General features: G+C 35.5%; 1 protein-coding gene across 2 annotated transcripts in view; it reads left to right on the top strand.

The window, feature by feature from the left end:
- Positions 1-27745, top strand: part of LOC128220277 (conserved oligomeric Golgi complex subunit 3-like) — a 28701-nt gene extending 956 nt beyond the window's left edge. The window contains exons 3-22 of one of the 2 annotated variants that reach the window (XM_052928615.1): positions 119-180; positions 880-1045; positions 1627-1701; positions 2074-2166; positions 2558-2686; positions 3325-3446; positions 3764-3890; positions 4445-4536; positions 5163-5302; positions 6861-7021; positions 7962-8160; positions 8731-8843; positions 9787-9876; positions 10589-10709; positions 12362-12385; positions 14064-14146; positions 16850-16984; positions 23369-23575; positions 23786-23884; positions 26237-27745. In XM_052928615.1, coding sequence (XP_052784575.1) covers positions 119-180; positions 880-1045; positions 1627-1701; positions 2074-2166; positions 2558-2686; positions 3325-3446; positions 3764-3890; positions 4445-4536; positions 5163-5302; positions 6861-7021; positions 7962-8160; positions 8731-8843; positions 9787-9876; positions 10589-10709; positions 12362-12385; positions 14064-14146; positions 16850-16984; positions 23369-23575; positions 23786-23884; positions 26237-26269 — 2271 coding nt within the window. In that variant the 3' untranslated portion in view covers positions 26270-27745. The remainder of the gene's footprint in view (positions 1-118; positions 181-879; positions 1046-1626; positions 1702-2073; positions 2167-2557; positions 2687-3324; positions 3447-3763; positions 3891-4444; positions 4537-5162; positions 5303-6860; positions 7022-7961; positions 8161-8730; positions 8844-9786; positions 9877-10588; positions 10710-12361; positions 12386-14063; positions 14147-16849; positions 16985-23368; positions 23576-23785; positions 23885-26236) is intronic. The other variant, XM_052928616.1, reaches the window with a different exon arrangement.
- The last annotated feature ends 70 nt before the right edge of the window (positions 27746-27815 follow it).

Below are 27815 nucleotides of genomic sequence, written 5' to 3'. Positions count from 1 at the left end.
GACACTTGTACTTATGATAATATATTATGAGTTTCTACATCACTTTGCTACAAGTTTTAAGTTTTTCAGCCCATGTGAAGTTGTGTACTGTACCTTTCAATTACATTTCATATTTCAGTTTTTCTCCTGGTTTGCTGAGGTTGAGAATGAAATTGAGGAGGAAGAAGAGCTGCCTTTCAGGTAATTTCAAAGGCTTTCCTTTTTAAGGTTGAGTGCAGAGGTTAAGTTGTTTTAGATAATGATTTTAACAAATCCTTACTGAATGAAACATACCTGATAGTACATGCAAATATATCTGTACATCCCTGCTGAAGGATTGTGTTTTAACAATTATTAAAAATGTTTGATTTGTTTTGGTCTTTGGGTTTGTTGTTGATCTTAAGATACAAAACAGTTACATTATTAGAGAGGAGGATCGAAATGAAAAACTGTCTAAAATATTAAATTCAATATATGCATGCAACATTATCAATGAAAGTCACAATTTCTCTTTAATATTGTCCATGTATCACATTTAGGAACGACTAGGCCACTGTTGGACCAAGTCTCCACTGGGCTGGAGCATCCCAAAAATAATACACACTAAAGTTGAGCTATTATAATCTTGTCGCAAATACCGCATTGAAGAACTGTATATAGTTGGCTACCGTTGCCAGTGTGATTGAGTGTTGAACGAATTTTCCGCAGGACCGAAGCCTTTCATGAATAATACGGTACATGCTAATGTTCAACTATCTCGTCTCAGATACCACATGGAAGAACTAGCAGGCAACCATAGCCAGTGTGATTAAGTGTTGGACAATTCTCCGAGGGACTGGAGCCTTTCATGGTAACAAATGCAATAATTATACGCACTAAAGTTCAACTATCTTGTCTCAGATACCACATGGAAGAACTAGCGGGCCACCGGAGCCAGTGTGACCGCGTGTTGGATGAAGTCTCTGCAGGGCTGCAACACCTCATGGAGCTACAGAGTCAGTACATCAACGTATCAACGAAAACCAACGCCCTTCATGAGGCCTGTGAGCACCTCCTGGATGAACAGGTGAAATGTCAGATGAAACTGTAATGTCTTTTGCTGTGTTGACAGAGTACATTTGATGCACATGTATCCATTATGCTTACTTAGTTCCTAGGTCAGTGAACAATTTGGCTCTACATTTAGATTTTTTAATTTGGGCTTATAATTATAATTTTTCAAATTAACATACATGTACCTGTAGTTTGATTAAGTATTAGCGTCACTTCCCGAATGATTAAACATTTATTTCCTTTGTTAAATATTTGTATTAAAATTATTAGACTTAGAGGCGTATGGTTTTGTACAGGGGTGAAATGGAATAAAAATATTTTCTTTTTCTTTATGTTAGAAAAAAGTGTAGGTATTGCACTGTCTTTGTGTCATCATTGTCATTCTGGTGCAATCTTTGGCCATAACTAAAAAACATTCAAGCTTTTCAACTGAAACTTTGTACACTGTAACACATGTTGCCAGAGACAATACACAAACATAAGGCAATGTCCAAAACTCTTGCTTTGAAATATGTTTTATATTTGTTATATGATTATACGGAAAGAAGCATTTTAAAACCTTGGTATTTTTACATTGATGTTGATACACTTCAGACTCAGCTGATGAACACAGCGGAGAGTATCAGCAATAAGTTGTCCTACTTCAATGAGCTGGAGAGCATATCTAGTGTAAGTTTGGTCTTAAGGTGTTAACATTGAGTTTTAGGAGAAAATGGTGTTGCCAATTCAAATTAAACTGTTGCTTTTTGTCTGGAGACAATGGGCTGATGGTTCAGAACTTCATTAAAGTTAACAACATTGTTAACATCTTCATTGTTTACTTTCAAACCTTTACTGCTCTGAAAGGTTAATTGATACACTTCTGATCTGCTGTATTTCTAACAAGATTTGAGGCAACCTTTCACCTTTTCTTGTTTATATAAAGATATAAACAAGCATCCACTACGAGGATGTTAAGCACTTAATTGTTCCTCAGATTAGATACCCAATGATGTTCCTCAGATAAACATAAAATACTGCATTCTAAAACTTTACTTGCAGAAACTTGGATCGCCAACACTGACCGTGACCAATGAATCGTTCGTCCCAATGTTGTCAAGAATGGATGAGTGCATACTCTATATTAAAAACAATGTAAGTAGGTACACAGGAGTTTCTTGTATTTGCCTTTTTCTGCTTCACTTTTAAACATATCTATGGATACTAGACCTTATATATGTATGTTCTTTTGTTTGTGTTTATGGTTCGGACCTTGGTGGCCTTGCGTACAATACACTTTAAACTTTCAGCTCATTTTCTTATTTATGTATCTCACTGGTCATTTGATATAATCTCTTGAGAATTGTTAAAATACTTTTCATCGGCACAATTTTAATGTTAAAAACGTTTTTGATTTGACACTAATATTAAATAAAAAAATGACTTAAGATGTATATTATCAGATATGTAACCTGTCACAGTATTTGAAACACTCAATAAGACACGGATCACATGTTATATTATTATATTTTTTATCATACTACAGCCTCGCTACAAAGAGTCGGACATGTACCTTGCCCGGTTTAAGCAGTGCTTGTCCAGGGCCCTGAACCTTATGAAGACACATGTGACCAACATTCTTCAGGCTTCAACACAGCATGTTAAGCATACCAAGGTAGGGGAAGGACAAGAACTCACTGGGACAAAATTTCCTGGGGACAAAATCCCTCCTTGCAATTTTAGCTGAGACGGACAGAGTCTCATCTGTATGATAGTGAACTAGTCTATTATTGCAATTTTCAAAGATCAAAAAGGTTTTCAAAGATTGTTTACCATGTTTATTATAAAGGTATTGTATTTTATGTTATTACATTTTACAACATTTCTACTCCGAAAAGTGAGGGGCTGCGTTGTTGGTTGGGTTCTTTGTCTGTGTTTGAAATGTTGGTGGGAGGATTTTGTCTGGGAGAGAATTTGTCCAACAGTGTTCCAAGGTATAACTGATGGCTGAAGACTTTTCAACAACAAAATGAATACAGCACACAGTTCACATAAACAGTATGTCCCTACTGTCATCCATATCCTTTTTTCATTATAAAGATGTTGGGGCAGAAAGGTGAAAACGTTTAAAACTGCGAATGTGATATGCTTTCAAATCAGTAAGTCAAGAGTTTACTTATTGAATACATTTTTTACCTCAGGTGGTGCTCTTCTTTACATTTCTAGTGGAAGCATTTTGTAATTGGCAGGAAAGTATCAACTTTCATGCTAGTCTCACTACAGGAAACATATCTGTTTATATATCTCTTCCAGCAGTCCCAGCAGTCAGCCAATGAGAATGCCTTCACCTTATTTTATGGGAAGTTCCGAGCGAATGCTCCGAGGGTGAAATCGCTGATGGAACAGCTTGAAATCAGGATTGAGAAGGCACCGGAGTATGTTGAAATATTAAGCATAAGAATGAATATTGAATTGATTAGTAACAGTAATTTCAGTTTAAATGGGGTTCTACTTTGTATAATGGTTAGGAGACATAGTTTTAACACAGAAGAAACCAGGTCATGTGTCCAGCATTTCACATACATTTCATTGGTGCCAATTCACACAAAGGGTAACGTTATAAAGTTACCTGTATCATTGAAGATAATAACCAGAGTATTTGTGAAAGAGGAAACAGTTCTAGCCCCCAGTATCACATCCACTATCAACGACCTGGCCTTAAATATCTTACACTATATGTCCCCTGTTTTAGGTATGAGCAGATTCTGTCAGACTGTCATCAGTGTTACTTCTCTCAGAGGGAACAGCTTCTGGCCCCCAGTATCACATCCACTATCAACGACCTGGCCTCCAAACATGTCAGAGACCATTGCTCGCTGGTACGTATTATGTTCTCATTATCTTTGTGAATGGTCAAAGCATCCACTTATTGATTTTATACGGTCTCAGACATGTTCTGCATGCGTTTGCATCAGCTTGCTGTGCTTCTGGCCACAATTTCTCGAAACTTCTTAAGCTTAATACACTAAGTAGCTTATTTCAATCAATCAGCCAAAATGTATACTTCAATTGACTTTTGATAAATGAAAAGCGGTTTATTGTGATTATCATATATATAATTCCTGTCTAAAGTTTAAAAACTCTTATAGAGGTAAATATAATGCAAATTATTGAAGAATAAAGATAGTGAGATAAGCATAATTCTGTTATAAGGGACTTAAGAAGTTTCAAAACATTTGGGCCTGTTGTTGTTTTTTACTATATTTAAGTGCACACATGTGATTGGTTTAAAATATTTGATATTAAAGGAATCTGTTTTTATAATTGGCAAGCCGTATGAGGCACAATTTAAGCATTAAAATACTGATAGATTTGGATCAAGCTTATCAATGGTGTGTGTGTTATTATATATGATTTTTTTTATTCATTACAGATGCGAAGTGGTTGTGCATTCATGGTACATGTGTGTGAAGATGAATATCAACTTTACTTTAACTTCTTCTCAAAACCAACATCCCAGCTTGAGTAAGTTATTACCTCTTCATTTCTGGCACAAATTTGAGATGGTCGGGTAAAGCTTTCTGAAAAAAAACACTCCAAAACTGGGTAGACACAGTAAAGTACATGGTACTTGTTAAATTGCATGAAAAACCAATTAAAAACAATGGTACTGTTCCAGTTTGACTATAGTCTGACTATCCAGCTTATCTGGTTTATTTTTTGTCCTTTTTCCAACACCTTCATATTACTTTCTATCCTCCGACTTGCAGGATGGGACCAAACATAAACGACTATTGCGAAAACTATTCTGTGATTTAGGGTTGATCATAGTTTTCATAGGAGTTAGCACCAAAACTTTGATTTAATTATAAATGACCTGTATTTTTCCACTGAATGACCTATAGTGTTATAGTGATTTATCTGGAATTGTCCAGTAAATGACCTGTATTTTTCCACTGAATGACCTATAGTGTTTTAGTGAATGACCTGGAATTGTCAAGTAAATGACCTGTTATTTTCCGGTGAATGAACTATAGTGTTTTAGTGAATGACCTGGAATTGTCCAGTGAATGACCTGTTATTTTCCAATCAATGACCTGTCTTTCCAATCAATGCTGTTATTTTCCAATCAATGACATGTAATATTGTAGTGAGATGCTGGAGCGGCTGTGTGGATGTCTGTATGATGTGTTCCGACCCCTGATCATCCATATCAACCACCTGGAGACTCTTGCCGAACTCTGCAGCATCATCAACATTGAAATGATAGAAGAACATGTCCAGAACAATCGTGAGTTGAACCGGTTATTGAAAGTTCCAAAGACTGATGCTTTCTTAATGTAATTTAACTTTTTATTAAGCTTGCATGTTTATATAAACATTGTAGCATATTTCTAAAATTGTAGCATATTTCTGTTTTTCAGTCATAAATACATGTAAACAACTTACAATGTCATTTATACATGAAATAACTAACAATGTCAATTATAAATGTAAATAACTAACAATGTCATTTATACTTTAATACAATGTTACTTTAAAAAATAACATTTCCCACTAGTATAAGATCTGATTTTGACAGTCAGAAAAAAGCCTTTAATAAATTATAATAGTGAAACATTTGTATTTTTGAGAAGCACTAACAAGTACATCACTTGAATCTCATTTGGTATTCTGGCACAAGAACAGGGATGATAAAGGATTGAGTTCTTTAAAATTTAAGGATGCTGAGTTTTTTGTTTATAAAGTTTTTGTTTTTTTGCCTTATAGGAAGTAACCATTTTAATTTGAGTCTAAGCCCCTTACCCAACCTAAATCCCTCATACTCGTACTAAATGTTCAGGATTGGGATTTTTGGTCTGTTGTCATCACTTCTTAACCAACCTAAATCCCTCATACTCGTACTAAATGTTCAGGATCGGGATTTTTGGTCTGTTGTCATCACTTCTTAACCAACCTAAATCCCTCATACTCGTACTAAATGTTCAGGATCAGGATTTTTGGTCTGTTGTCATCACTTCTTAACCAACCTAAATCCCTCATACTCATACTAAATGTTCAGGATCGGGATTTTTGGTCTGTTGTCATCACTTCTTAACCAACCTAAATCCCTCATACTCGTACTAAATGTTCAGGATCGGGATTTTTGGTCTGTTGTCATCACTTCTTAACCAACCTAAATCCCTCATACTCGTACTAAATGTTCAGGATCAGGATTTTTGGTCTGTTGTCATCACTTCTTAACCAACCTAAATCCCTCATACTCGTACTAAATGTTCAGGATCAGGATTTTTGGTCTTTTGTCATCACTTCTTAACCAACCTAAATCCCTCATACTCGTACTAAATGTTCAGGATCGGGATTTTTGGTCTGTTGTCATCACTTCTTAACCAACCTAAATCCCTCATACTCGTACTAAATGTTCAGGATCGGGATTTTTGGTCTGTTGTCATCACTTCTTAACCAACCTAAATCCCTCATACTCATACTAAATGTTCAGGATCGGGATTGTTGGTCTGTTGTCATCACTTCTTAACCAACCTAAATCCCTCATAATCGTACTAAATGTTCAGGATCGGGATTTTTGGTCTGTTGTCATCACTTCTTAACCAACCTAAATCCCTCATACTCGTACTAAATGTTCAGGATCGGGATTTTTGGTCTGTTGTCATCACTTCTTAACCAACCTAAATCCCTCATACTCGTACTAAATGTTCAGGATCGGGATTTTTGGTCTGTTGTCATCACTTCTTAACCAACCTAAATCCCTCATACTCGTACTAAATGTTCAGGATTGGGATTTTTGGTCTGTTGTCATCACTTATATATGTATTTCTTCCCTATTCCAGCCCAAGAGTTGCGTGCATTTGAGAATGTGACACGGCAACTCTTGATGGACGTTCAGGAACGACTTGTGTACCGCACATACATATATATAAGGTCTGATATCCTACAGTACTCTGCAGCACAGGGCGACCTGGCATACCCAGAGAAATTGGAGATGATGGAGGTATATAATGAACAAGCACACAGTGGTTGCAATTAGCACAATTTTGCAAGCCCAGGGCCCATATTAACTAATGTCTTAAGTTTGAGAGTCTGGCTCAGAAAAGCTTCAACACAGTTATTCATGAAAAAATATGTGTATATGAGGATGACACATGTCATCTGTAGCATGTGTAATAATGTTAACCATTATTGCACTCCAAGTAGCAATGATATTAAGATTTGCAGCTCTGAGTATTGATTTTCAAACTTACACTCCAGATGGAAGCGATGCAATGGTAAAATGTTTGGGAGGACATTTTTTTTAATTTCATTTAGAGGGGCTTCTTTACAATTTTTTAATGACGAATAGTAATGTAATAGTTCATGCTTTTTCATCCGCCAGACTGATGTCGAAGACTGTGTGCACATAAAGCCTAATTGAATAAACTTCTGCATTGATTTTTCGTTGATATCATCACATCAAATTCATTGACAGTCTTTGGAGGCACGTTTTCTTAATCTGCTTCAACAGAACCTCTATGTCAATGAACTTGACACAACTGATTAAAACGTTTGTTTGCATTATGAGCTGTTCAATAGCCACATATATTCTTAAAATGGGTTTGAGGTTTGAGGGGGAATGTCTTTAATAATAAGATCATCATTTTCTTTTCTTTTTATGAAATTCTTCACCCAAGGAATAACTTTGTTGTCCAAATTGAAATTCTCCATGCAAAAATCAGACTTTACATTTGGTTGAATTAAAGACAACTGGCTATAGAAACATTAAACATTTAAGATGGAAAATGTTGTCTCTCTTTCTTTGAAGTTTTATTTTAATCAAATGGTTAAATTCGGATTGGAGGGATTACAAAAATTCCGGCGAGTTTGTTAAACAATCAAAATATAGTGGCCTTGCTGTATTTGATGAATTAAGATCATAGTATCATTTTCCTTTCCAGAGTATAGCGGAGAGCATCAAGAAAGGCCAACTGAAAGGTCACTCTCGGACGCCCTCTAATGCCTCAAGCACAAGTGCAGAGGTTGCACGCCTCACCGGGGCAACAGGGGGAGAAAATGAGGGGGAGACAACCTCGCTGGAGAACGTGCCGCTACAGGAGGACCCCGCATCAGGCTGGCAGGATGTCTCTGCAGGGCCTAGTATGAAGTTGATTAGTGTACCAGTGTTCGTAATTAAGATTGTGAATCTGTTTTCTACAACCTTTGCAAAAGATGGTCTACCCTGTAGAATGACTTGAATGAGACTAATCTAATAAAAAGATCAAGCTAGATAAATAAGAATAAACTTGTATATACTTATAAATAATTAAAAAGTATGCCTCACTAATTCTGAAGCCTTTCAGCATGCTGCAGAAATTTGCTATTATCAGCAATTTTTCATTCTCAAGGCAAAATAATTGATCATTTTTCAAGTGTTTGATGAAAAGAAATTAGTTATTTCAAATTTCAAATGTTGAAGATTGTAATATTAATAATTTTCACACATAATTATAATCATGTCCATATTTCTAGATAAAGAACCTTCATCCTAATGAGTTGGTGTCCGTTCACATTGTCACACTTTTTTTGTGCTCTCTTAATGAAAAAAAAATCTTTGTCCAGTTTTCCCCACAACACAAGACCACACTCTCGCTTAATATCTTGCCAAGGGGAGTGATTAATGTTGCAATAATTTGTTTCGCAATTGAATGACTGTTTATTTTATTTCAGGCACAAACCTGACCACCTCAATGCCGATGTCGCCTGCTGACCTACATGGAATGTGGTACCCTACAGTACGGAGAACCCTCGTTACCCTGTCCAAATTGTACAGGTGTATTGATGTGAGTATGCTAAAATTAGGCCAGAGAAAAATATACATTCTCATCCCCAGCCCTAGAAGAAATCCCTTCCCCAATATCTTTTGTTTGACAAAATTTGTCTGTACTAAGAAATGGTCAGGTAAAGTCAAGTTAGTTTTTGTTTGTTGTCGGATGTTATATGCACAACAAATGGGTAAACATAAGGTTTTTACTGTTATTCTAATGAATGGAGAAAATATGAGATTTAAATGTACCAGCATATCCAACTGTAAAAAATACATACACAAATGTGAGATATTGCTTATGAGGAATACAGAGCTAAGAGCTAAGTTAAAAACCTACTAGGTGGTTCCGTCAGCTAAATTATAAATATCCCTTGTATAGGTGAACTTTTGGTGCTTGTTAAAATTAAATTATAATATCATCAGAGAGAATTGACAAACATTGTCTTGAGTTTGAAACATATTTTGGCACCACACCATAAAATACTTGTCATGGTAGAGCAATGATTCAATAATTACCTATAGAAATATATATCAGATATTGAGATGTTGTGTTAAGGTGACGACATGTTAAAGATGCACTCTTACTCCCAAATTAGCTGTACCACAGTTAATACAATTGTTTAAATTTCCGAAAAGGATGAATAAAAACAATGGTTCTTATGAAGGATGCCATGTTTAATTTGAAAGAAACGTGCAAAAAACATGGTATTTCCACCTTATGAGAAGATTGTTGATTACTGTAAATCTTTAAGGACTAACCAGTCATTTAATATTTGTGCATTTTCAGCTATTAAATACTCAGTTACAATCTTGTTATCAGTGATAAATATTTTCCAGAAATGCATTATTTAGTAAGTAGTTAAAGGTTTATCAATCAAATTTTATGGATGTTATACATTACATGTGTATGTATTGTATTTAAATATTAGACTCTCTTTAATATGCATGTACATTTTCAGAAAACGACATTCCAAGGCCTATCCCAGGAGGCACTACAGATGTGTATACAGTCCCTACTGAATGCCAAGGAGGGAATCACTAAGAGAAAGGTACTCTTGCAGTGTAGAATGTCTCAGTATGTCATATTATATTGACTGCCTTGAGGGTGACAGTGCATATAATCCACCTGAGGTTGACCAATACTGTTGACGAAAGCAAAGCCAAAATTGACAGTATTTTCCGAATGTTGACAATATACACCATCACACTCAAGGCCGTCAATATCTATTTTATTATACCGATCAAAAACTAAAATTGTTAGTTTCATGACGTCAGACGGTAACAGTGTGGCAGAGGGTGTTAGTGCGAGGTGAAAGTCGAAAATTTTGCAATTTTATTATATGTTTTATAGAAGTGAGGTCTTATAATTGAAAATATTGCCCCTGGCGTTTTTACTATTTGCTTTATACAAGTGAGGTATAATAAAATATTATACAAACCTTTGCTGAACAGTAATCTCTACCATATTACATGATCATATCAGATGATCATGTGACCACTTTCAAAATCATGTAACGTTATTTTAGATATGAACCATTCATTTTTAAAACAAATAAAATAAACACAACAATACAGAAATGAGATAAAAATGAAATGCTTTTTCTAAAAACTTAAGATGCAGAACTCTAAGTACTTAAAATATAATAACAAGATATTTTAAGCTTGTCAAGGGAGATCACTTCATAGAAGATTGCAGAAAGATGTGTATAAAGCATCCAATACTAAAACAAAACAATTTGAAACTACGAATTGTAATTTCAGACGGCCCTTGATGGCCAGCTTTTCATGATAAAACACCTCCTGATTCTTAGAGAGCAAATAGCTCCGTTCCAGGCCGACTTTTCCATTCGTGAAACTACACTAGACTTCAGTAAGCTTAAAGGTAAGCTAAGCATTTAAGTTTGTAGTTGAGACTTTCATTAATAGTTTTTAAAATCAGAGAGTTTTGATATAATATTTTTTTAATTTTTAGAGAAAATATTTTTTAGAATCTAAGTATGAAATGGTTTTGCTTTTCTAATGTCACAAAACCTGCAATTATAATGATTTTTAGCTCGACTATTCGAAGAATAAGGAGAGCTATCCTAATCACCCGAGCGTCGGCTTATGTTAAAGTTTTTGTAAGAGTTTGTGTACCACCTAAAATATTGACATATGGCTTTGAAACTTCACACACTTGTTCAACATCATTCCCCCAACCTGCACACAGGAGGAGTTAACTCTCAAGAACTTTGACAAAATTATGCCCCTTTTTTACTTAGAATTTACGTTAAAGTTTGCGATGCACCTCAAATATTTTCAAAGTCCATTGACATCTGGCTTTGAAACTTTGCACACTTGTTCACCATCATGCCCCCAACCTGTACACAGGAGGAGGTAACTCTATCAAGCATTTTGACAAAATTATGCCCCTTTTTCAACTTAGAATTTATGTTAAAGTTTGCGTACCACCTCAAAATATTTTCAAAGTCCATTGACATCTGGCTTTGAAACTTTGCACACTTCTTCACCATCATGCCCCAAACCTGTACACAGGAGAAGATAACTCTATGAAGCATTTTGACAAAATGATGCCCATTTTTTTACTTAGAATTTACGTTAAAGTTTGCGTACTACCTCAAATATTTTCCATTCAATTTATGTAAATATCTCAGCACATCATGTTTTGCATTGAAATCTAATCTTACAGTGATCCATGCATGTTTCACCAAACTTTTTCAATTCATACAGCGAAAAGTGGCGAAATAGTTGAGCGCGCTGTCTCTGTGACAGCTCTTGTTTTAAAACTGAATGTCTTCCAATCATTTAATTTGTTGATGTTATTTCTGAAGTGTTTCTAGTTAAAAAGTTATACTTACTTTGCTGTTCGGCTTCTTAAAGATATGCTTTTTTTCTTTGATTTTATCCACGATGTTTTTTCACTGGCTGTGTTTTAACGCTTCTACCCATAAAACTTTCTTTCTAGGCTTACACCATCATGTTCATTCCAGCCAGGGTTGGGGTCCGTTAGAAATGAAATCAAACAGCTTGATTCTGTTATAATGAAATGATAATTTATTTCAACTTTAACCTCATAAAACAAGTCCATTCCTCAAAGTAAAATGGTCAAGGTTTTGTGATACCTTTGTGTTGTTAGTCCCCGTTGGTATGGGTGCCGGTGTTATCAGTGTGCACAAACTTTAGCTTTGGCCATATCAACAAATCAACAAGAACATTACAAGATATTCAAATGTAAATTGGTTTAAATGTTTTCAGAGCCTACAATTCTGACAATAATAATAGTTAGTCCCTTTTTGACTAAACTAACCGGCAAGCGATGGCATTCACTTGCAGAACGCTTGTTACTCGTCTTGTAATTTAACATATTATAAATGTTTCTTGCCATGTTAAATCTCTCTTTACAGTACACTACTGTTTCTCCCTTTTATGCCTATATCATAGGCATAGAGTCATCATAGCATACAATTGAATAAAGATATTTAACTCAAGGCAGAACCCATCTTTTCATTATGCCATTTCATTTCATGTGCATAGAGCTGAAACTCAACAATTTAGTGGGTACGTTAACCATCGCTTTACTTTGCAGCCCTTAAAATCTAATGGTGCTATGGGCATGATTTCCACTTAGTGACAGCATTTAGGGGCCATCTTATTATCAAGGGTATAACAAAATATCTTCAAGAAATGTAATGATTATTGCAGATGAATTTATAAAATAATATTTCAGCTTACTTCACAGAAAAACTATTATTTGAAATATTTCTCATAACAACCTAGAGTGGAGGTTTAGAATATTGATTTTACGATGCCGTTCTTGACAAGATGGCCCCAAAATCTATAGAAATGAAATGTGCATTCACAGAATGTGCTGCTCTTTCTTACTGTTCTTCATGTTGTTGTTGTTGTTGTTGTTGTCATTGTCACCGTCGTAGTAGTGGTTGCATATGGCCCAGTTAAATGGAGATATAACAAAGCTTTTCATCTTGGTTTATTTTAATTCATAGCGCAGTACTGTTTACCTGTGCAGGTGGCTTACATTTCAAAACACATACTGGTGAATGTATGTTCAAAACATTATATATTGCCATTTATTATTTTTTAAATTATTTATTTTTTATGCGGGGGTGGGGGTAGGTATTGTTATAGCCTTAGTTTAAACTTATTTATTTTACAATGATTGGGAAACAAGAAATAACAACATTACGATATATTAATCACTCTGTTGGCACGATGTTACGAGTGTGGTCTTGTTTTGTGGGGAAATTGGCTCTATTGCTGGAAAAAACAACTTAATAAATGTTGAGTTACCCTATTCGACTGGAAAAAAACACACCAAAAACAAGCATTGGTATCCATTTGTAGCCATCTTGTTTTACTGTATATGCGATGCTTAAAGGTGGCAAATAAAACAGCATAGTTGAAATGTTAGGACGGTCATGCTGGAGAAGGTATAAACCATTATGATCTGTTAGGTACGGCGTCATGCATGTATAGTTTGGAAATTAGTTGGCACAAATATATTAATAACACCTGTGTTGGTAGTGGTAGTATCTGTTATGAGTTATCTCCCTTTTGTTGTGTAGTTATCATTATCTTCAAGATTTCACTCCATTTCTCTAACGAACTGGATCCTGAAATCATTGATTAAAACACTTCTTTTGTTGTGAGAGTTTGAGATTAATTTCAACTGGTGTCCCGTAATTTTTTTGTTTAATTACTCATTTTTTAATTAAGCAATTTAATCAAAAGTTCTTCAAAGTTTTCCAAAGCTGCATCTGTAGACACAATTTGGACAGTTAACTCAATAGATACTTGTAGTTTGCAATGTAACTTGCAATGTGGTTAATGAACTTCACATTCAACTTCATTTATTGCTATTAGATTAATTTCTCAGGAGCATAGATATATAACATTTGTCACACAACGACACCATGAAATGATATTGACTGGATATCATAATAACATTCAGTTCCATTATCAATAAGATGTTAATATAATATCTACATAAATTCATTTTGGTACTATTTGTCTGTTAATTTTGATATAAAATAGTTGGTCCACTGAAAGCATATATAGCTTAATGCCCTGCTCATTGATTGTAGTGCTTTATCGAACTCTTGTTTTCTCATTAAATTGATAGATTCAACCAGGAATAGACACATAGAACTGATGTCATATTCATGAGTATGTACATCTGTGTTGCATTCTACGTCCCAGGTGCATTTTTACTTTCCAGATGCTGCTTACGGCCTCATGAACCGGAAGTCCCAGATATTTTCTCTAAGTTCCAGCAACTCCCTTCTGCAATTTATAGCTGAGGTGAGTTACTTCCCTTTGGTTGTATTGTAAAAGTTACTCAACTTGGATGTAAAAGTTATTTCCCTTGATTCTATAAAAGCAGTTACTTCCCCTTTATTCTCAAATAAGAGTTGCCCCCTTTTGACTTTAAGCTTAAGATACTCGGTGATACTCCCCTTGACTTACAGGTAAGTGTTTCTCCCCTTTAACTTTTGGGTAAGAGTTTCTCCCATTTGACATTTGGGTAAGAGTTTCTTGCTTTGACATTTGGGTAAAAAGTTTCTTCCCTTTGATATTAAGATAATGCTTATTCCCCTTTGATATAAAGGTAATAGCTACTCCACTTTCTCACTGCTTCCTTTCCATCCTTTAAAGTAAGAGTTTCTCCCCTTTGACTCTTAATTTATAAAAAAATAATTCACTTCATACATCAGCTTTGAAACACATGCCAGTGCTGTATTGTTGATAGGTTGATATGGCAATAAATTATGTAGAAGATGTTAAAATTTAAGTGGAATTGTAAAATGCTTGTATCAGCATCTATTTGCATAATGTAAAATGATTAATAAAAAGTATACCATTTATCATTAGGCTATAGAATATATAATTGAACAATATATTTAATATTTTTGTCATTTACTGTTACATTGTAACAGGAATAATTTTTCTGATCATTTCTCTCTGTTATGTTTTTAAAAAATTATATGCAAAAAGGTCTAAGCAGGTCTATTCTTTAGAGAAAAAAATGAGATGAAGTTATTTGAACAGATAAACCACCTATACTCACTGTTTTAAGCATTTCTTATTTTACATTTTTAATCATTACCAAACTTGGTAGCAATAGTTGAATATTTATAGTCATGATATCGGGGGCAAGTTTGATAGCCTGACACATACACTTTTGATTAATGGCCATTGATTTTAAGGCTGTGGGCCACTGGCCTACAGACTTAAGTACCCCTCATTGAAGTCAGGTATGGTCAAATCCACTTTTTGGCATGACATGTTAAAAATATTATATTGCCAAAAGTCCTCAGTCAATAATCGGTTCTTTAAATTAACCTTACACTAGCAATTAACATGCTAGAAAGCAATTTTCATATATCTTATTCATATATGTTTATCAGTTTCTGTTGTGAAACTACCTGGGTAGCTCATTGTAATAAAAATTCATCAATTTACATTACTACATTTACATTAACATAACTATTCTTAGATTATAACTGGCACTTTTTGGTTTCAGTTTGGGGCCACTCTAAATATTATTTCGGATTCATTTTTTTTTTTTTGCCTGTGAACAGAATTATAAAGAATTATTAAATTTCAGATCACCTTTGTTGAGCCTACAGCCTTTTAAAGCTTTCAGAGCTTTTGTTCAAAACTTTACCATCATTTTGTGGAATATCATATATTTCAAGTAACTCGATGAAGTTTGATAGTGAAACATCTTACTACAGTGAGATCAATTGTACATAAATAATTAATGCCTTCAGCATCATCCATTTTCCATTCATTCCAGCAGGCGACATAGAGGAATTCTAGTTAATTAATCTAACAATGATATTTATTTTAAGCTTGTCTGGTTTTTGAAGAAAAAATCAAGGTATTGTCCTAGCCTTGGCATTGTCTTTTTGTCAGCCTTGTTGTTGGTGTGTAAATACTTTAACCTTGGTGTCTGTTCAAGATATTAAAGCTGCACTCTCACAGATTGACCGTTCTGTCACCTTTCTTATTTTTTGTCTGGGAATGAATCAATCTTTGTGTAAATATCTGGAACAAAGTATATAAGACTGATGACAAAATATTAGATCACAGTTTTTAATAAGTTTTGTGGCTAAAAGCATTACAAACACTTTAAGAAAAATGAGTTTTTCAGCATAAAACATCAATTTTCGAATGTAAATATGAAATCTGCCATCTGATCCGTTGTCAGCAGTCTAATATCACTGGTTCTCAGACATTTATGCAGATATTGGATTATTCCAAGTCAAAAATAAAAAAGTTGTCAAAACGGTCCATCTGTGAGGGAGCAGCTTAAAATGAAACTTGGTACCCTTCAGCCAGAGACCAGTACCCCAGCAAGCACTTTTTTAGTGGGTGCTGCGTCCATGCCATACTTCTAACACCTTTCATTTTTAGTTGTTTTCCCGTTGATGTGGGAAAATATAGACTTGATTGCTTTGGGAATGGGGCCTATATCCGCTCTTACAAAAAAGGCAGAAAAACCTGTATTATGCTCAATTTATTTAAAAAAAATCCTTATATTCTAAAATTTCAAAATAAAAATACCAATGAATGATTGCCTACATCTGTTAAAATCAAAGGGAAAGAATTTGTCCATTTTTTTAGAGTCGTTAAGTTCCATTCATTTTTGAGATGTAGACCCTCTACAAAATGAAACAAAATATATTGTAGGAGGAGGTAAATCCCTCTCACACTCCCCCAACTTGCCACTACACGGGTCAAAGTGCCTGTCCTTTTTTGATATACACCATGTCCTTATCAACCCATAGCTGGAGCTCATATATGGTCAGCAAGGCATATAACTCTGGCTTTAATTATTGTCCAGTTATGCCCCTTTTTCAACTGAAAAACAACAGAAAGCATTGGTGGACATGCGGCAGACTCTTGTTGAACTAATTTTGTTCAAGTGTATTGGTAAGTGACCAATGATCTGTTTAGTTGAGTTAATTAATACATCATTTGTATACCTCTCTATTCTAGGGTACTCCCCAGGTTCAGGAGCACTTTGTGGATTCAAAGCGGGATGTAGATGGACAATTGAAGCGAACATGTGAAGAGTTCATTCACCATGTTTCTGACATGATGACCGAACCACTCAAGACTTTCCTATCAAGGGTAAGCTATATATAGTTTAAAAGTTTGTTTTAATCTTAAATAAAAGAACAAAAACACATACAAACGGATTATCATTACAGGTACAAACAAAGCTTTAAAGTGACACTCTTATTCAAAATCAGTACAAACATGTGTATAACAAACATCAATCATGAATGATAAACCTTTTACTACTTACTATACATTGCATTTATGGAATATATTAATTACTGATAACAAGATTGTAACTGTGAATTTAATAGGCCTAAAAAAAAAAATTGTTTGGTTAGGGTTACATCCTTAAAAAAAATAGGTAGGGTAGGTAGACTTTTTATTTTTTTTTATTTATTTTTTTTATTAGGTTTTATATAAGAATATAATTTTCATCATTGGAGAATGGTGTTAAAGCTATCTTCTGTACAAGCATTTAAGGTTTAAACTTAATATTAAAAAGCAATTTAAAAAAAAAACGAAATATATATTTTTTTTTTTTTTTTTTAGTTTTTCATTTTTTTTTCAAACTGACTATAAAAACGGTAGGGTCGGCGCCTATTCCGTAGGTAGGGTCGGGTAACCCGAACCAAATTTTTTTTTTTTTTTAGACCATAGCATAAAGCAAAAAAAATAATTTAATGATTAGTGAATGCTAAAAGATTAACTGTGGTCTACTATAGTCTCATAAGGTAGAAATACTGTGTTTAATGTTCATTTTACAATTCAAACTAGATATCCTTCATAAGAACCATTGTTTTCAATGTTTAATCTCCTTTTTTGGAATATTTAAACAATATTATTAATTGTGGTAAATCTTATTTGGGAGTAAAAGTGCATCTTTAGTTTTTAGAATGTTTAGTGTGTCAAATTAACGTTGAACATCTAAATATTTAAATTATTCAAGAAATAGATTGGTTTTTAAAAATTTGCATTTATCTATTAAAAAAGAGCCAATAATTCAGCTTACATTAAGATATGGAGTGTTGATAAGACAGACCCATATACAAATAAATTATACTTTTATAATGGACTTACATGAAAATTTCTGTAGCAAAATATCTACCTATACACCAAAATTGTCACAAGATATTGATAAAAATGCAACATGGCATCCAAAAATTTAACGCTAATGAAATGGTAAGTTATGCATCTGCAACCAGTAGACATTAGGGTACCGCTTCTGTACAGTGATCTATTCATGTTGCCTGCATTGCTTCAATAAGATCTCTGTCTGACATGCCATGATGAGTTGATGGTGTGCATTTTGAAATGGATGTTCAGCAATGTCTCTTTTGAAGAAGTAGAAAGTCACGGATTGCTATAGCTTTAGTGTTGTCATGAATTGTGATCATTTTAATGTTAGCTAGAAGTCATTCAAGTTATTGATATTAATCTTAAAACATATTCATTATAAGTGACAGTGCTACACATTTGTAACAAGTCCATAACTCTGGCTTACAATATTATTAGTGATGTCCCTTTATTTAGAATAACGAAACAGCATTATCACACTTTTCGGCTCTCTTTCTATTCATGTTCTTTTTCTCATAAAATGCGGTTTATTCATACAGTAAAACTGCGATCGCTCGAGGTCGCCAGGGACCGAAGCAAAACCTCGAGGGAACCAATGTTTCGAGCGACCCGATTTTCAATTTTCCAGTTTGATATGAAATATCTTTCAGTGTATATTAAGTTTGAAGTCGTCAAACAGACTGTTTACTAAGACACCGATTCTTTCCTGTAAAGGACGTGAGTGGGCGTGTTGGTGTCTTGGTATAAGTAATGGGTCCTTCATTAGATTTCTTAGGTGTTTGACAATTATTTTCTTTCATTTGGGTGTGACATTTTGAAAGTAAGGAACCCGATCTAGCTATCCCCCCAGTCATGGGTCCTTCACGAGATTGCTCAGGTGTTCGACAATTTGTAAGTTCTTTCTCATTTGCCATATTGCAAAACAAAGTGACAAGAAAGAATTCTTTTCAGAGATTCCAATGTTGGATCGATATGGTAGTGTTTTAATCATATTTTTATTACTCATTTAAATTTCTCACAATTAACTTCTCTTCATTAACTTGTCATAATTATCATCTAAAATGCCCATATCAACTAATATTGGTCATGCGTTAACAGTGATAAACGGTATTTCACACCTTATCAAATTGCCTTTTAACTGTCATTGCAATTTTTACAAATTGCGAAAATTTTAACACCTGGCAATTGTTTGTTTATTTTGGAACACGCGTTCGGGAAAAAGTGTGAAATTATTACCTCGAGGGAGCCATAAGGTTTTGTGCACGATTTGTGTACTTGGGACCGAGGATATTGCTCGACTGCTCGACATAATTAGGTTTCGAGGCAGCGTGGGTATATTTTATATGAAAATAGAAGGAAAAAAGTTCGGGACCAAGCTCCGACCTCGAGGGAACGGCGGTTCTCGAGCGACCGCTTGTTCGAGGGAACGCAGTTTCACTGTAGTTTCATATGAAATGTTCACTGTAAATTACTTGAGAACTAAGTATGATGAATACTGGGTCACTGACCTATGCCTCACACACCATGTAATGTATACATTCACGGAGACCATAATTAATATGTCTTGTCATTTGTCATACCAAATTTAAAACAAATTGCCTACTGGTCTAGTGGTTCAGGTGACCTCTCACCCAAGAAGTTAGGGTGTTAGATTTCCACTTGTGGTACATTTTCTATGCCTCTCAAAATGGACATCATTATCGGTTTTTACCCAGGAATCTGATGCAAGATTGATTCTGAAAGCTTTTATCACACCTTAGCACAAAGTGCTAAGCATGAGATATTGTGGTTGTGTGATTGTTCATCCTCTGTCCATCTTTTATCAACATTTTCTATCAAACTACTTTCCTCCTAAACCTCTGGGACAATTTCAATCAAACCTAACAGTAGTCTTCCTTCCATGGTCCTCTTCCAGATTTACTTATAAAAGTGGTTCCATGCAGAAATCTGATTGCCATGGAAACCAAAATGAAAACTTTTCAAAAACTCTAGAGCCCTTTTCAATAATTATAGAACCCTTTGTCCAATCAGGTTAGCAATATAAGGCTTTCTTGGCTCTCTTGTTAATGAAAAGCATCTGCATATTTAGTCATGTAACATAAATGGTAAAAATTGAACAACAGCATTTAGATCAGGAATAGAACAGATCATGATTTATGTATAATGGAAGTGAATATTCTTGTTACCAGTCAGCTGGAAAATACGCTGTAATTAAAACATGCTTGATGGGAAACTGTCTGGATATTGTCAGACTGTGTGCAGCTACTTGTGGAGAATAAATGGCTAAAAATGTTTTGAATATTTTATAAAATAAACAACGCATATTGTTAATCGATTTTTTTCATAATTATGACAACGTCTAGAAAAACAATGCTTACAAATTTTAGCCTGATTATGTTCATAGCTCAAAATGTTTGTGAAAAATATTTTAGTCTGTGTTAAAGTTATTAAAGTATACCGGTAGTTTCCTAGCTTCATTAAATTAAGGCCGACGTTTCTTATATCATTACAATTTTATGCACTTATAAAGAAGTTATACAGCAATGAAAATTGGCTGGTAAAAAAGTTAAACCTCTGCCTTTGATTTGCTCAAATTTTACAATGATAAGAAAGTCGGTTGTGTAGCTTATTATACGTAATTGTGACATTTTCCTGTGATTTTTACTATTTCTGTACAAATGTGGTTTCATAAATAATTTATCTATGACAAGAGGAGTGAATTAATCCACCATTATACAGACGTTCTTTCATTATACAGACGTTCGTTTATGAATGACGCAAGTCAGCAGTTTGCGGCTTTGTACTCAGAAGAACACATTCAAAATTGTATCACAATTTATTCTGTCAACTACAAGTCCATTAATTAACTACAGTTCGCCTGTTGCTGACGATTCATTATTGTTTTATAAAGTATGAAACATATACTTCCTTCATTAATTTTGTCTTCATCTATTTCCGATTTCCTGTAGACAGCTTAAGTTTGAGGAGGATTTTATTTTGTTTGTATGCCAGGTTCAATTACATTTTAAATACAATACAAAAAGTCCTACAAATTAAAAGTAGTACTGTAATTGAAATGATTGGTTCATTAATATTTATGATCAGGTCTTCTTTTGGTGCAATGTACTCAGAGAGACATTGATTAAGATTATACTGCAGCTGTAATATGACCTTTTTTGGATGTTTGTAATAGGTTAATGATACTACGATAGAATGGTATAAAACCTGTGTTTTTGATTAGGCCAAGAACATAAAAAATCAATGTTTTAGCTAATCATTTACTTGACATTGCAATTAGTATATTTTCAATGAGTTGTCCATTGAAAAAGAAGTTAAGCTTTTATTTGTTGTTTTATAACCAACCCTGTAGTACGGGTGAAATAGAAGACAAGCATCCATTGGCCCAAAGCAGCAGGTTAAGCTCCAGTTGGCCCCGTCAGCAGGTCAAGCACCCATTGCCCTCCACCAGCAGGTCAAGCACCCATTGCCCTCCACCAGCAAGTCAAGCACCCATTGGCCCCCATCAGCAAGTCAAGTAACCATTGGCCCCCATCAGCAAGTCAAGCACCCATTGCCCCCCCCCCATCAGCAAGTCAAGCAACCATTGGGCCCCATCAGCAAGTCAAGCACCCATTGCCCTCCATCAGCAAGTCAAGCACCCATTGGCCCCCATCAGCAAGTCAAGCAACCATTGCCCTCCATCAGCTAGTCAAGCACCCATTGCCCCCCACCAGCAAGTCAAGCACCCATTGCCCTCCATCAGCTAGTCAAGAACCCATTGGCCCCCACCAGCAAGTCAAGCACCCATTGCCCTCCATCAGCAAGTCAAGCACCTATTGGCCCCCATTAGCAAGTCAAGCACCCATTGGCCCCCACCAGCAAGTCAATCACCAATTGGCCACCACCAGCATGTCAAGCATCCATTGGCCCCCACCAGCAAGTCAATCACCAATTGGCCACCACCAGCAAGTCAAGCACCCATTGGCCCCCATCAGCAAGTCAAGCAACCATTGCCCTCCATCAGCTAGTCAAGCACCCATTGGCCCCCACCAGCAAGTCAAGCACCCATTGCCCTCCATCAGCTAGTCAAGAACCCATTGGCCCCCACCAGCAAGTCAAGCACCCATTGCCCTCCATCAGCAAGTCAAGCACCTATTGGCCCCCATTAGCAAGTCAAGCACCCATTGGCCCCCACCAGCAAGTCAATCACCAATTGGCCACCACCAGCATGTCAAGCATCCATTGGCCCCCACCAGCAAGTCAAGCACCCATTGGCCCCCACCAGCTAGTCAAGCACCCATTGCCCTCCACCAGTAAGTCAAGCATCCATTGGCCCCCACCAGCAAGTCAAGAACCCATCGGCCCCCACCAGCAAGTCAATCACCCATTGGCCCCCACCAGCTAGTCAAGCACCCATTGCCCTCCACCAGTAAGTCAAGCATCCATTGGCCCTCACCAGCTAGTCAAGCACCCATTGGCCCCCACCAGCAAGTCAAGCACCCATTGGCCCCCACCAGCAAGTCAAGCACCCATTGGCCCCCACCAGCAAGTTAAGCACCCATCGGCCCCCACCAGCAAGTCAAGCACCCATCGGCCCCCACCAACAAGTCAAGCAACCATTGGCCCTCAGCAGCTAGTCAAGCACCCATTGCCCTCCACCAGCAAGTCAAGCATCCATTGGCCCCCATCAGCAGGTCAAGCACTCATTGGCCCCCATCAGCAAGTTAAGCACTCATTGGCCCCCATCAGCAAGTCAAGCACTCATTGGCCCCAATCAGCAAGTAAAGCATTCATTGGCCCCAACCAGCAAGTCAGGCACCCACTGGCCCCCACCAGCAAGTCAGGCACCTATTGCCCCCCACCAGCAAGTCAGGCAACCATAGGCTCCCACCAGCAAGTCAAGCACCTATTGGCCCCCACCAGCAAGTCAAGCACCCATTGCCCCCCACCAGCAAATCAGGCAACCATAGGCTCCCACCAGCAAATCAAGCTCCCATTGTCCCCCATTAGCAAGTCAAGCAAACATTGGCTCCCACCAGCGAGTTAAACATCCATTGGCCCCCACCTCTTTTGTAGAATGGCTTGCTTACCACAAACCTAACTCACATGGCTCAAGGCTAGGATTTGAACCTGGGTTGCTCAGGTGAGAAGCAAGACTAAGTGGGCAAGCCATACAACTACACCAATAATTAGCCAGTCAATAAATCAATGATCGCATCTATTTGTAGAAGGTTAATCATTCTGAGGAGGTTTTCCAGGTAATCCATTTCAAAATGCAAACATATGCTGTTATTTATTTACAAAATGAAATCCTCTTTATGAGTAACATAATGTTAAATTGACAACTAATGACTAGCCAACTCTGTCTCTTCATTTCAGGCGTCAATCATCATCAATATGGGCGAGGATGAGAATATCAAACATGTTAGCCTGAGGACCCAGCCCTTCGCTGCGCCCGAGAAACTTCATGACATCGTTGCCGAGACATACAAACTTGTGAAAAAATCCATCCCGAATGTTCATAGGAGCATGGCCCTCTACCTTGCGAATAGAGAGACAGAAATTATCCTCTTCAAACCTATAAAGGTAATGCATGGAAATTAACTTGATTGTGTTACGGTATGTATTTTTTCTTTACAATAAAAAATAAATATATTTTACAATAATATCAAGGATCTCCAGCCTGAGTTACAGTTATGTTTTAAATATATATTTAAGTGAAGCTTGTGAGAGGTAATGTAACATTTTTCATCTTCAAGGTTCAAGACAATTTTCAGTCTTGTCTGTCCTTTTCAGGTGAATGTGCAGCAGCGTTTCCAGCGCCTTGGTGAGATTCTCTCACAGCACTTCACCGAGGAGGATCAGCAAATAGTAGCCTGCCCAAGACAGGAACAGGTGACATATTTATCTCCCTTTATTGATCACTCTCCTCTAACTACATATTTACCTCCCTTTGTCTTCCCAGACCAGAACAGGTGACATATTTATCTCCCTTTATTGATCACTCTTCTAACTACATATTTACCTCCCTTTGTCTACCCAGACCAGAACAGGTGACATATTTATCCCCCTTTATTGATCACTCTCCTCTAACTACATATTTACCTCCCTTTGTCTACCCAGACCAGAACAGGTGACATATTTATCTCCCTTTATTGATCACTCTCCTCTAACTACATATTTACCTCCCTTTGTCTACCCAGACCAGAACAGGTGACATATTTATCCCCCTTTATTGATCACTCGCCTCTAACTACATATTTACCTCCCTTTGTCAAACCAGACCAGAACAGGTGACATATTTATTCCCCTTTATTGATCTTTCTCCTCTTATTACATATTGACCTCCCATCGTCTACCCAGACAGGAAAAGGTGACAAATTTATCTCCCTATTGATCCCTACTCTAATACTTATTTACCTCCCTTTGTCTACCCAGACAGAAACAGGTGACATATTTATGGTCCCTTTATTTACTTCCCCAATCTAGCATAGTCTAACCAGCCAGAAACTAGGCCCAGATTCACTCTATTAACTTGAGACTCAACTCAGAAAACTTTATTCTTAATGTTTCAAAATATCTAGAATATAACTAATTTTGACAAAAGATAATTAGTGTGCCTTACAATTATATGTAATAGATACAGCAACTTTTCCCATCTTTGCCTTTGTAATAACAGTTCTACAATAAATTGAACTGCTGAGTCTTAAATTAATTCAAGCAGTGAGTGACTACATGCCCAGGTGACATATTTATATGATTATGTAAAATTTATTTACCTGAAGTCTTATAGATAATTAGTTATAAACCATTCTTCATATACCCAGGCAAAGAAAAAGATCATTAAGTGTAATGGGAACATGTCACTTAATATATTCTCATACAGCATTCAGACAAGCTCATCTGTTTTTTGCAGGAAAAGAAATTGATGTATTATATGCTTGCCGGTATTTATAATGATTTATCAGTGAAATGAAAATGATGTTTGAAAGAGTAAAATAACATTTTGATATTTTTCACTGTTTTGAAATATTGGGGGCTCTCAATTCCAAATCAAACGTCAGCGCGCACAGGGCTAGGACACAAATTCAACAACATCATTTCCAAAATTATTTATATTTAATTTGGTGTGCTTTTCTTAAAAACTACAATAAACTCATAAAAAAATCCTCTTTAGGCTAATAATTATGTAAAAATTGTTTCTTTCAGTGTAAGATCGCAATATATTTCACCTCATGATAGCCAAAAGTAATAATTCCCTCCTGGCTATGCCACTCATGACATATAGCTATTGGTGCTCACAGGGTGAAATATATTACGATCTTACACTAAAACAAACAATTAACCTCTATGTATTATCATAGCATTGGTGTCTTCTTCATCAGCATTGTCATGTGTGTTGCTGCTATGTGAAAAATGTTATTTAATTAAATGTAAAGATGTTTTAATAACATGAAATTTGGTACCCGGTACACATATTGACAATGTATATGTATAAAGTCTACAATATGTATGTGTATGAAGACTACAATGTATCTGTATATGAAGTTTCATCTCTGGCTAAAATAAATGCACGAGTCATTCCCAAGAATTAACTGAGAAAATGTTGGCATCCACTGGTGGTGCTCCTGTTATTCTGTATTTTATGAGGTAATTTCAAGGCAAATTTTAATACTTAAGCATATATATACATGGAACAATTTCCATACTGTAGCTACAGCATTTTATTTGATGGTTTTCAAACATGTACAAAAAAGTTCATATGAATTGAACCATGTACCAAATAAAGAAAATGTTTAACCTAATTTTGAAGCCTTTTTTTAAAAAAAAGCTGCTATAGCGTTTTATTATGTAAAGTTTTAAACAAGTCACCATATTTTGTAATGTTACTGTTAATTAATTTTACCACAAATTTATTCTGTCTTTGTTTGTCATAAATCATTTTGAAAGCATTCAGTGATCACTTTCCTTCACCATGCAAAACAATGACCTATAAAATCTTGTCAGAACAGAACATTGTTTCAGCTGTACCACAAGACATGAAATCATATATCATGTGAATTACGTAACAAATCTGGACACTTGAGATCTTATCCTCAGGTTCTTCATGTCCTTATATTTCATCGTCTGTCCTCCTGTCTTCATTCCTGGGGGCAATGAAACCCAGTTACCTCCCATTCGGTGTCAGTATCATATCTTTTTATTATCAATTAAATTTATGACATTTTGTGACTTTTGTGTTTGCAGATCAATCTACTTTTGATGTCTGCCAGGCCATAAATAACTCCCAACTGCTTTAGACCAGATAAGATGGGTTATCATCCGGACAGATGTTTGAATCTTCATGTTATAATGATTAATTGGTTTATCTGAGGTTTACTTACTTATTTGTCACAGTTTCATTTCTATGATTTTTTTTGTGGTTTTATGGTAAAATCATGTTTAAGGTGTGTTTAACTGCTTTTTATACTTGTGGTTAAAAAAATATCCAAAGCCATTTTTTTTCTCTGACGCATACTGAAATCAATCAAACGATTGCATCAATTTAAAATTTGAAGCCTTATTTTAAATCATTGAAACTTAAAATTGCCCTGTATCCAAATTTCTGTATGACAATAAGCTCATTAAACACTTTTCTTAAAATAGTATTTACAATTGTAATTGTTTGTTTAACAATTATGTAAATTTGAATTGTAAGGATATTTAGCCTGCTAAGATAAACAAATTGAATTTAACATTTTACAAAAAAAATTGTATGTACAAAATGAGGACATTTTCAGGGGTTCTTAAGTTGAGCATTAATCCTGAAAATCAAGATTGAAAGCTTTTAACTTCAGACCAGTGTCTGGGACCTATAACGACACTCCCAGCTAATTGTTCAGTTGTAAGGATTGTTTCTTTGCTCGGTCATCTGCATCAAAAACAGAAGAAAGAACATTGAAATGAATATAAATTACATTGAAAACAATTTTAAAAGGGGGACTCTAAGCCCCAAGCCCTTGAATCCTGCTTTGGGCATGATAATGATCTCTCCTATTCTATCTGATTCTCAGCTATTTTTTCAGGATTGACAATTATCAGCTGTTAGAATCTCAGCATCTACTGAGGCAATACTGAGGGATATTATAATTGTTTAGTCTGTTATGTATAAAATGTATAAATTATGTGGTCATTAAATTGAGAAATTCAGAAAAGTATTATAAGCAAACATATCAACATTGGAAAAATTGTCAGAATTGTTGAGGAGGTATATTGCTGTTAGCAACAAAGATGGCATTTTTCTATATTACATTTAAAGATTATAAAAGTGGTTAGAGGTGAGCAAAATGATAAGAATTTTAAACTGATCTGCTGTTCATTTTTTTTCAAAAAAATAAGACCAGGTACTGCCATAATAAAGGCATTCCATAAAAAGAAAATGAATGGTGTCTTTTTTGCTGCTGATACCATTTTTGTTGAAACACGCCTTGCAATGGATCCAAACTAGTCCAAATAAAATGGCTTGATTTATTTTAAGATCGTTAGATCTATATTTGGCTCTAAATGTTGATTTAGAATCAATGTATTTAGTTAAGGTTCTTGTTGAGTTGCTTTTGTTATTTATTGTGTTAAAACATTTTAGACAGGAACTTCAATGTGCTAAGAGGGTTCTGTTATATTTTATTCATCTACATAAAATGTTAAATACGACCACAGTTTAACTTAAATTGCTCTTTTTATGACCATTATGGGAAAGAAATAAAACATGGAAATATGTATGTGTCTCATCTTGTCTTTTCATTTTCCTGTTAACGCAGGTTAAAGTAATGAATTACGACTGTCATGA

Source organism: Mya arenaria, chromosome 15 (genome assembly GCF_026914265.1).
Source record: "Mya arenaria isolate MELC-2E11 chromosome 15, ASM2691426v1".
In the NCBI taxonomy this organism is placed as follows: Eukaryota; Metazoa; Mollusca; class Bivalvia; order Myida; family Myidae; genus Mya; species Mya arenaria.
This window is presented reverse-complemented; position numbering and strand designations above follow the sequence as displayed.